The sequence below is a fragment of the Propithecus coquereli genome, unplaced genomic scaffold, assembly GCF_000956105.1.
Source record: "Propithecus coquereli isolate 6110/MARCELLA unplaced genomic scaffold, Pcoq_1.0 Scaffold351, whole genome shotgun sequence".
In the NCBI taxonomy this organism is placed as follows: domain Eukaryota; kingdom Metazoa; phylum Chordata; class Mammalia; order Primates; family Indriidae; genus Propithecus; species Propithecus coquereli.
In genome coordinates this window covers 826,841-837,722 of record NW_012149186.1, presented here as the reverse complement: position 1 = coordinate 837,722, position 10,882 = coordinate 826,841, and the positions used below count along the sequence as shown (strand labels likewise).

At 55.4% G+C, this 10,882-nt stretch overlaps 1 protein-coding gene across 1 annotated transcript in view; it reads right to left on the bottom strand.

The window, feature by feature from the left end:
• The window catches only part of FRMPD2 (FERM and PDZ domain containing 2), a 79,539-nt gene extending 69,727 nt beyond the window's left edge, over positions 1-9,812 (bottom strand). The window contains exons 1-5 of the mRNA XM_012651258.1: positions 9,689-9,812; positions 8,453-8,610; positions 4,382-4,447; positions 2,272-2,463; positions 557-689 (exon numbers count right to left, since the gene is read on the bottom strand). Coding sequence (XP_012506712.1) covers positions 557-689; positions 2,272-2,463; positions 4,382-4,447; positions 8,453-8,610; positions 9,689-9,812 — 673 coding nt within the window. The remainder of the gene's footprint in view (positions 1-556; positions 690-2,271; positions 2,464-4,381; positions 4,448-8,452; positions 8,611-9,688) is intronic.
• Positions 9,813-10,882: the final 1,070 nt, after the last annotated feature.

Below are 10,882 nucleotides of genomic sequence, written 5' to 3'. Positions count from 1 at the left end.
ATTAAAAGCTACTCTTTTAACACGTCTAGAACAATAACAAAAAAACTAATTAAAGGAAGGTTTTTCTTTTTTTGTTGTTTCTTTTAATTTGTTTTTATCAGGAGTTTGAGGTTGCTGTGAGATAGGATGACGCCACGGCACTCTACTCCAGGCAACAGAGTGAGACTCTGTCTCAAAAAAAAAAAAAAAAAGTTCAGATTTAGTTGAAAAGTAGAGAACAGTAAAAGATTTGAAAATTAAAGGCTACTCTTTTAACACGTCTAGAACAATAACAAAAAAACTAATTAAAGTTTTTCTTTTTTTGTTGTTTGTTTTAATTTGTTTTTATCAGCTTGGACAGTTAGAACTCAATTTTTAAAAAGTTTACATTTGATGTGAATAACCCTGTTAAGCTGTATCCCAAGTGAGACTTTCCCGGGAGCACAGACTGGCCCTAAGCTCAGCCCTTCCTCCAGGGGCTCCCTGGAAGCGTGGTGCTGGCGGGGCTCCCTCGCCCGCGCGGCGGGAGGCGTGGCCACGCAGGGCAGGGAACACGGGAGCCGCAGCACACACCCACCTCCGCAAGGCTGCGCACGCTCCCGGGCCCGCGCCGCTGGGCTCGCACCGCCGGCGTGATGCAGCCTCTTCCGGAGCAGGTAGCTTCTGCTCTGCTGCGCGGAGCCGCCATCCTCCACGACTCTTCTCTCCACCTGAGGGCCAAGCGCATCACACATCCGCACCCCAGGTCGGGAGGGCACGCAAACTGGCTGTCAGTGTGCAATCGTCTGCCCTCACGCTGAGAGCTCAACGCCGCATTCTCCAGCACCCAGAACGTGCTCTGTGCCCGCCGCCCCCTGCACCCTTCCCGCTCCCGTAACTGTGTGCTCGCGCACACTGAGCTTTTGCTCCTGCGTCCCCTCCACCGGCTAGGGTCTCCCCGCAAGCTCCTTTGTGCCTACAAGACCCAGAGCTGTGTCCTGTCTATTTATATCCCCTCCACCTCTGCCCTCCGATCGCCTGCCCTTCCCAGGTCACCCTCGCCTGGCTGTTGCAGCACATGGCATTAAGTTCCCTCCCTTGCCCATCTCCCCGCGCAGCGCTCTCCCCCACAGCGCCCCAGCGAATGCTGAGTAAGTGAGTGACGTTTACTTTGTGGGTTCCTGCCCGAAGGGCCGCAGGTCAACACAGTGGTTACCCAGGCACAGTGACACACCAATGGGCGGCGGACTCCAGTATCTTTTGAATAAATATACTCCGCCTCCCCCAACAAATCCTCTGGCTCAGCTAACGTGAGCTACACGTTCACATGCCAAGAGAGCAGGGGTCCAAGAAGACCAGGGGGGATTCTCTGACGGTTGGCAGCATCCACCCAGCTGTCCCCTCATCCCCATCCACATGGCCCCTCGTCAATCCTGGTCTCCGTTGTCCCTGGACAAGTGCAGCCACCTGGCTGGTCTCCAGCCTCTCCTCCCCCTGGTTCCTCTCAAACGCAAGCCTCTTACATTTTGTGCCGTGGGCACTTTGCGTGCCCCTCCCTGCCCCAGCCCTGCCCCGGCCTTGGAGGGACTGATTCCGAGGGCCCTTCCTGCACCGGAGCTCCCCGGGCGGTCAGCTGCGGCTGTCTCCAGCTGAGACCCTCCTTGCTCAGCTTGTGCCCCGCCTAGCCTCCCTCTGTTCCTCCCCTCCCCAGGAGCACGTCCCCAGTAAATACCTGGCACGGGAATCCCCGTCTCTGGGTTAGCTTGTAGGGACCTGGCCTGAGAGAAAAGCCTCCCACGTGCTAGGCCTTTGCTGGGCTCTGGGGAGGCGTACACAGGGCAGCAAGCAGCTCGCTGTGACAAGCACAAGGGGACCCTCCACGGGTACAAGATAGTGGGGAGGGGTCGGGGAGGGGCGGCCAGGGACTGTGTGAACGAGGTCAGGGAAGGCTTCTGTGCAAGGCCTAGAGTAGGATTTTGACAGAGCTGAATCATGAGCTATCAACATGACCGTTTATAAAAGAGGCACCTGTAAAGACCTCGAGGGTCTTAGCCGTGTCAGGCATTGGGCTCGCCCGGAGGTCTTCGCCAGCGCTGCCCAGTGGAACTGCAGTGCCAAGAATGTTCTAGCTGTGCCCTGTCCAGTAGGGTCGTCACCAGCTACATGTGACAATGGAGTGTTTGAACTGTGGCAGGTGTGACTGAAGAATTTAATCTTCATCTCATTTTAATTAATCATAATGTAGCTAATTTGAATTTCAATAGCCACGCATGGCCAGCGGCCACCCGCTGGACCGCGCGGTCCCGCACTGACCTCGGAGATGGTGCCCAGCACCAAGCCAACCAGCCGCCGGACGTGGAGGCTGGCAGGGGCTGGGTACACAGCCACTGCTTTCTCGCGAACCCGACAGGCTTCCAGAACGGAGTGCAGCGGCCGCCGCCCGCGAGGCTGGTCTTCGCACATGCTCAGCAGCAGGGAGAGCAGGGGCTCACGCAGCGGCAGGGGCTGGAGCGGACGGGGCGGGAGAGGAGCGTGAGCGGCTGGAGCTGCCGCCGCCCGTCCAGCACCGGGTCGGGGGCCGGGAGACCGAGGGAAACGGGTGCTCCTGTTACCCCCCAGAACAGATGGCTGCTGTCTCTGCGGCGTTTAAGGACGGACACAAGATTCATCACCGAGGCCACAGAATGCAGGGCAATGATCTCTGCATCGGTGGTGCGTCATTTGCTGCTTTCTAATCCTTCGGCCCAAACCTGTCCTTAGAATGCCGACGGAAAATGGGCGGATTTGCACCCGTGCCAAGCACGCCGGAGCAAACCAGAGGTCGGCCTCTCATTTACATTGTCCCGGGCAGCCTGGCATTGTCTCCGACTATTTAGGTGGGTCTCCCTGGGCCTCCCTCCGCCCTAGAAGGTGAGCTCCAGGAACACACAGACTGTGGCCTCTTCACTTCGGAAAGCCCAGCAGTCGGCACAAGTGCTCAGTCACTGTCGGTTGAACTTTCTGTCACACGTACTTGTCAAGCGCAAGAAAAAAGAAGCGTCTTATAAGCACTTCCGTCGTACGTTTAAGTGACTATGAGGACATGGGGCAGGCCTCAAATCCAGACTCACAATCAGACCTTTTCTCACACTCAACCCACACAGAGTCACCACCCAGGTAAAGGCTGCGCCACCTTTTCTTGCCAAGGAGCATCAGCTTTGAATGCTACTTCTGCATGTGGCCAGGCCACGGAGTCCCACATTCGCAGCTAACTGGGGGCCTCTTACGTTCCCGGGACTCAGCTACTCAGACACAGTACTGCCTTCGAGGGGATCACAGTCTGACAAGAAAGATGGTCACTTAAAGGGACAAAGACTGTATAGCATGCACAGAGGAAGGGGCCTTACCCACCCTGTGTGGGGAGGGGGAGCTGGGGATGGAGCTCGGACTAACTCTCAAAGAGCACCCTGGAGTCACGCAGGAGGAAGGTGGGGCGAGAGCTGCGGAGCAGGGAGCAGTGTGTGCAAAGGCACGGAGGTGCAGGTGAGCTGGCCCGTGTCTGAAAGGAAGGGGGCTATGGGCAGGACAGAGGCCCGGGGCAAAACGACAACGCAAGGGCCCTTGTTCAAAATTATTCAGGATTCCAAGACAGCGGTAGCAGAGCGCTAAAGCACCGGACCCTGTGATCACACAGGTCACACACCCATGGAGCACGAACCCAATTCTGGGCTCCAGGTGAGTCTTGCTGAGAAGCCGGAACGTAATGCCGTGGGTCGTGAGGAGCTGCCAAGGAGTCATGGATATTGGACAGGAGAGGCAGGTGTGAGTAGGAGGGAAGGCAGGAAGCAGGCCAGCCAGGTCAGCTGGGCAGGGTTCTCCAGGGTGAGCTCCTGTGGCACCAGTGTCTAAGGAATTCTTACAGTGTCAGAAGAAAATTTACACAAACGCACGCACACATATTCTGTAGTCAGAAATTTATGAAATGCTATGATAAACAATGTTTAAAAGTTTTGGCCAGGCTTGGTGGCTCATGCCTGTAATCCCAGTACTTTGGGAAGCCAAGGTGGGAGGATCACTTGAAGCCAGAAGTTCAAGACCAGCCTGGGCAATATAGCAAGACCCTATCTCTATAAAGAAATGTTTTCAATTATGTGGGCGTGGTGACACCTGCGCATAGCCCCAGCTACTCAGGAGGCTGAAGCAGGAAGATTGCTTGAGCCCAAGAGTTAAAAGTTACAGTGAGCTATGATCGCTGTAATGTGTTGAGTAGGATTCTGAGGTTGCTTCCACAGTAGCAGTAAGGAGTTGTGTAATCAGTTGGCAATACCTGACTAGGACCCAGGAAGGGAGCATTGGCAATAGACATGGCCCCTGCCCATGAGAAAACCGCTAAATAAACCCAAAGACATAGCCTGGCAAGACTTGGAGTATGTTGTTTACCGACCTGGTTTGGCGGAACATGAAACCCCGCTGCCCAGTAGAGGGTCATTCCTAAAGAATAGACGTGCATCTGCCCAAAAGAAAAGCACATGATTAGGTTCCCATCATCTCTGTTGCAAAAGACAAGTTAATTTCCACGTGTGCAGACATTGTTGTCTGGCTAGCCCAACACCATCTGCGACTCCCTTAACTTTTGCTGCCTCCTACTCTAAAGGCTAGAAAGCCAGAAACTTGCTTTCTAGCAGAAAACATGACACCCGATTTTGGTGAAATATGTAAGAGAAATCTGTTAGGCTTCTGAGAAAGCTTTTGCTTTACTGACAAAAAGAACATATGTGACTGGTCCCACCCTTCCCCCTTGTCCCTGCCTTGAACACTGATGTGATTGATTCATGGAGTCACAGCAGCTATCCTGTGACCATGAGGCAACAAGCATAAGGACAAAAAGCCAGCAGCTGAGGAGGGTAGAGTGGAAACATCTACCCTGGATCCTTGATGACATCACCCAGCTGCTGGCCAATCCCTGGACTTCTGTGTAAGTAACTAATAAGTCTACCTGTGGCTCTGGCCACTATATTTTAGGCTTTCTGTTTCTTATAGCCAAAGGCATTTCTATGTGACACATTATGGGTTCACGTGATTAAAAAGCATCTTATTGTGTCAAGAAGCAACATGGTGTAATGGGAAGAGCATTGTCTGACTTCTCTGAGCCTCAGTTTCCTCACCTTAGAATGAGTATCCTGCCTCAATTCTCAGAAGGATCCAGTAAAAAGTACCTGGAGATGGTAACTGTTATTATTATTGTTGTTGTTGTTGTTGACTGTTCTTACCAGACAGAGAGCACTTGCAATATGCCTCGCCTTGTTCTAAGCCTTTTACTTACATAAACTAATCTACTCCTCGCAACATTCCTATGACGCCGGTATCTTCATCGTCCCCATTCTACAGAGGAGAAAACCGATGCAAGGACAAGCCAGGAACCCCGGCACCAGCGCCCTGCCCCGAGCCCCGTGGCTCTGTCGCCTCTGGATCATACTAGCCCCCGTGAATGTCAGTTCATTGCTACCGTGGGGCTTCTGTCGTAACTGACAAGGCACACTCCCCTGAGATATCGCTTCTCGGGAAGCGACTTTGGGGGGTTTGGAAGGAGACACCGGGGTAACGGAACACGGTGCGCGACGCACCAGGCCAACGCGAGTGGTTCAGTTTTGACATCTCGAGGTCAAGACGTGTGTTCAGTGTCACCTTTGCCAGTTAACTAACTTCCATCTTTGTCTGAAATCGTACCCCTAGACCAGCCCCACCCCTCCGATGACGGCGACGAGGCGCCATGCGGGGAAGCTCACAAACCGCACCCGCACGTCCGGGGAGAGGATGTGAGAGCGGAGGCAGGAGCAGCGGGCTGAGCACCGCCAGACCCTCCACACCTGACAACTCGTGTGGATTCCAAGGGCTCTGCCGGCACGTGCCCGAAGGAAGCCTGGGCCATGGTGACAACAGGCTTCGTCCCAAACCCTAAATCCAGCCCACCGGCAGACGCTGCCTACCAAGGAGTGGCCAGAAGGATTTTGAAGGCTACTCCTGGCGTGGTAGGAAAGAGCACCTGATTGGCTGGCGATGTCCGCCGTGAACGTGGGACGCGGTAATGGCGGCACGGGTGACTTGTAGTTAGAGACCTGCTCACGCCTTCCACCTGGCCTGCACCCGGGACCAAGATGCCCAGCAGTGGGGTAGACAGCTCAGTGCACTGGTCAGAGCAGAACGTTGGCTCGAGGGGGCGTCAGGGTGCATCCTCCCAACCTCAGAATGAGGCCCAGAGCTGGGGGAGGACTTCGAGCACAGCCGGTGTCCTGGGACCACTCTTCTACTTGCCAACCCAACCCCCACAGACCCACGCCACGTTGGTTAAGGGATGGAGCCTGTGGTGCGTGGAAGAGAACGGCAATGAACAGCACTGCGCGTTGGGATGCGGTAAGAGACCACTGGCCAGGTGAGCCTCCTCCTGGCCTAAAACAGGGCTTGTGGCTGGCGGCTCTGGCCCCTTAAGACCCACTCCACGTGCCATGCTTCATAGGCCTAGAAGGCTAGGCCGCAACTGAAATGGCTGTTTGGTTCATTAAGAGCTCAGTCCTTCCCACACTAGCCCTCTGCCAGCTCACACTTGCCCTCAGCTTCCTGGGCCAGACTCTCAGCAAGACACTTACCCAGTTCTTAGCTCGGCCTATTAGCCTTCGAACTCTTGGCACCCTCGTGCCTCTGCCTGGAGCGTGGTGGGCAGGAGGGAGGAGCGTATTTTTTTGTAGCTCAATGCTTCTCAGGAAGAAGAGTGACTAGATCTTCACAAGGTACTCAGGGAAGTGCACTGGGAGTACTCAGTGAGGCCAACCCGCCGTCAAGAGGGTGATGCCTGTTCCCCACTGGGGAGTGCGGAGAGCACTCAAGAGCTGGCTTAGCTCAAGTCCTTTAGAAAGCAGAGCCTGAGGCAAGGATTAAGTGCTGGCCCTTCCTTAAGGAGCCGCAAGCCCAGGGGTATGAGAATAGGGAGAAAAGGGGAAGGGAGGCATGGGCAACTGTGACGTGCAGAGTCAGCGTGCTGGCCACCCTCTTGTAACAAGCCGCAGAGCACGGCAGGAAGTGCAGCAGACAGGGCTTCCTGGCACTCGGGACTTCTCTGGAAGGTTTGCAAGCCTTGCACATCTCAAAGCCTCCTCATCCAAAGAGAGGAGAGGGAAAATTTATTCTCTTAGTTCCCTCCCGACTCTCATTTACCACTGGTTAAGTTTCACTCCATAGGAAACTACTCCCCTGCGTTTTCAGGTTGCATTGGCATGCCTCTTTAGCAGTCGCACAGAAAACCGGATCCCAGGGCTCAAGACGTAGCATCTCAGCTGAGTCCAGGGGTGGGAAGCAACTTGCCGTAGGTGGAGCCAAGAGACCCAAACGGATCCGAGAGGCACCTGAGTCTGTGTCCAACCTGGGAGTCCAGTGGTTCACCCCCGGGACCCTGGCAGTGCAGGAGAGGGTGCATGGGACTGGCTGGGGGTGGCTGCCAAGGGGGTGGGGTTTGGTTGTTGGAGCCGGAATCACTGCAACCGGGACTCTCATGCTTTCACTGCCATGATCTGTGGGGACATGTGGACCCAGAAGAACCAAACCTGGACACGCTCAGGCCCCATTCTCTGCTTCTCAAAGCCCCAGTTCCAGGAAGGCTGCTGAGAGGAGCGGCATTTCCAAATCTGTGCTTTCCCGGAAAGGGCAGGAAGAAGGAACAGAACGCCTTGATTAGACACTCGCTGTGCCCTGCCGGTGCCATGGGCCTGCCTTGCATCTTTCTCTCCTTTGAAAATTGGAAACAATGTTTACGCTGGAACTTTTTGCTATTCAGAAGTAAAACGTGTCCACTGCAGGAAAACCAAAAGCCTCCACTGATGCTGTCATCCAGAAATAATCACAGCAGACATCAGTGAACATATTTTTAGAACTTCCTCTCTCTTTCTCTTTCATTCTCTCTATGCAAACTCAGATCACACATATACTGAATTTCTTTTCAAGTCATTAAGCAAGCTCCTACAGCCTCATTTTAATACTACCTTGTCTAAGGTCTCTCACTGACCACTTACCTTGTTTCCAGTTTGTCACTAATGTCAACAATACAACAATCAGCATTGTTGTAGCTAAATCTTTACTCATGCCTTAGGGTAAGTTCCTAGTTGAGGACTTTGGGGTCATTTTTAAGGTTTTGCTCCATGCTGTCAATGGTACCAATACGCCAGACCATTCACCCACAGCTTTTTGACACTTCTTTTGCACATTGATAATAGCCTGGTCAATTAAGTCACATTTACGCCGCTTCACAGATGTAGACACCGGGGCTCAGAGCAGTGGACTTCCCCTGTCCAAGGGCTGTAAGCTGCTGGCGGGGAAGCCTGGGAGTGCAATTCTCTCAGCCACTTCACCTTGGTGCTGGGAGCCAGGCTCTGTGGGGCTGAGCTGGGAGCTGGGGATGCCGCCCCCCGCCGACAGGCCTTTCCCAGGGGACAGGACACAGGAGCTGCAGAGATGCTGTGCGCCTTACCTGAGACACATCCAACTGCCCATCATCGCTCTGTCCCTGTAGCAGCTCCGGGGCCTTGAAAGGAGCAGCCTCTATGTGAGAAACGTGGCCTTGGAAAGAAAGACTCCCAGCTGCAGACAGCAGGGCTGACCAGGGGCAGACCACATAGTCGGAGGAATCTGAAACCAAGCCAGGCACGGGGTGTAGAGATGGGGCCACCGTGCGGGGGGCCACCCTTAGAGCTGTGTCTGGCAGGTGCCCCGGGACCTCCAGGGTCATCCTTGGCTCTCTGGGGCCCTAGGCATCCCTCCCGGACAGAGAGCGATGCGCAGCTCTCGCAATAGAGGGCGCCGGAGAGACATCGCGGGAGGTAGGCTCTCTCCTGCGCTTTCTGGGGGGCCAGTGGCGTGGGCATGAGGCCACCTGGTCGTGGCACTCTGCACCAAACACGTCCAGGACCGGAGGTCCCTCTGCCACTTCAAGGCCTGGCCTGGCCATGTGATCTCCCTCTTGAGTCTACACATGGTTCCAGCCCTCTGTCCACACCAGTTCCCCGAGGGGCGGCTCCCCTGAGCCCGCCTGCACCCCACGTGTTACCCCGACCCCACTCCCTCCGTGTGCTCCCCACCTGGTCACTGGTGCCTACTGCCTGGGCCGACCATCCTCCTGGGCTGCAAGCACAGCTCCTCCTGCAATTCCGAAGCACCCGGGAGGGGCTTCCCTTCAAAGTTTGTACCTGCCCTCAGCCCTAGGGGACTGTGTAGCGCTTCCTTGTATCTTAGTTACTCTTCTGTTATATCATGGTTAAGAATTCTTTATATTAATATCAACCTCCCCTGTTCAGGGCACAGCCTGGGTCTGCCTTCTGATGGGGCACAGCTGGTGCCGCATCTGCTGGACGGAGTGCGGGTGTCCTGGGTCCCTGCCCTGCCTCCTGCCTCTGGCTGTGCCCAGAGATGGCGCAGGTGTTGGTGGCGGCCCACAGAGCTGCAGCTGGTCTCCCCCTAACTGCTCCCAGGTTTCCATGCCTGGAAACGCTGCGATGCTAGGCAGAAGCAAGCCCTTCTTTTCAACTCCGCCGCATGGCGTGGGTCCGAGAGACAGGCCTGCCCTCCCAGCGCAGCTCCGTGGGCGGGTGCCACTTGCCTGCTCATTCTAATACCCTGGACTAATCACAGATCAAGAAGTGGCAGCCAGAAATGTGCTTTTTGGGAAGCTTCAGGACAACTCCCATCTGCCGCAAACACACCCCCTCACCGTTGCGAAGGTCTTCCACGATCTGCTCCGCAGCGAGAAGCAGGAGGGACCATACTTCCTCCTCAGACAGAGCTTCCCCCCTGACCTGCAGGGTGCTGGCCAGTGTCACAGAGCCCGGGCTCATGCCTGCAAAAAAAACACGCATGTGACAGAGCCTCTGCGATGTCCAGGGGCACGTCTGGGCCGGTACTTTCCACTCCGGCCCAGCCAGATATGGTGCCCCCACTCATCACAGTGTGTGGACGCCATGTTTTCATCACCTGTGTCCCCAGGGTCGGGCACAGGGACAGGCACACAGAGAAGTTAAAGAAACATTCATTGGGAGGGTTGGCCAGGCTGGCTGGTTGGTTCTCAGTGAATGAGCAGGTTAATTAATTAACTAAATGAATGGGCAGATGAACCGTGGGAAGGGAGCCGGTGAGCTGGCGTGAGCTGCTGCAGGCAGCTACCCATGCCTGGCAGTGCGCTGCCTGCTCTCCTATGCCTGGGAATGTGACTTAACCATTTTTGCCTCCAATATATGAGTCGTGTCTTTTGTCCCTGGCTGCCACATGCAGAGCTGGGTTCGATGCCAGCACCAGCGCTTTCTCCGGCACCTGCCTAGAAGACCGGAGAGGGGTAGACTCCCAGAGAAGCTGGAGGAGGGGCGAAGAGGGCTGGTCTCCTCTTTCCTTTCTTCTGAGAAGCCTTTAAACCAAAGCTGACATTTAAAGGTCTATCTCCCTGACAAAGCTGCCACCCACTCATCTCCAGAGCCCCAGGTGCTGGTGGCCAGTGGCGCTAGAAGAGGCCAGGCAGGCTTTTCCTAATCCACTTACATCCTCACTGATCTCTCTAGAGCTCCAGCAAGGCGGATGTGCAGCGCTGGGGGCAGGGAGGGGAGCACACAGACACCCATCCCCCAGCAGCCTACTAATCCTGGCTCCACTCACCAGCTGCCCGGCTCCCACCGGCGCCCTGCCACCAGCCTCCTCCAGCCTCAGGACGGAGGGAGCGTCCAGGAGAAGGAGCCAGGCTCTGCCAGCTCTCTCTGGGCGGAGAGGGACCTCCCAGGAAGCGTGACCGCAGCTGTGGTTTATCACAGGGAGAGCATGGAGAAGGGCCCATTGTTTCCATTTTCAGGTAGGAAAGCAGTCCAGGTGGCCAGGCGGAGCCATGGAGTGGAAGCTGAAGTCCAGGCCCTTTCTTTTTCTT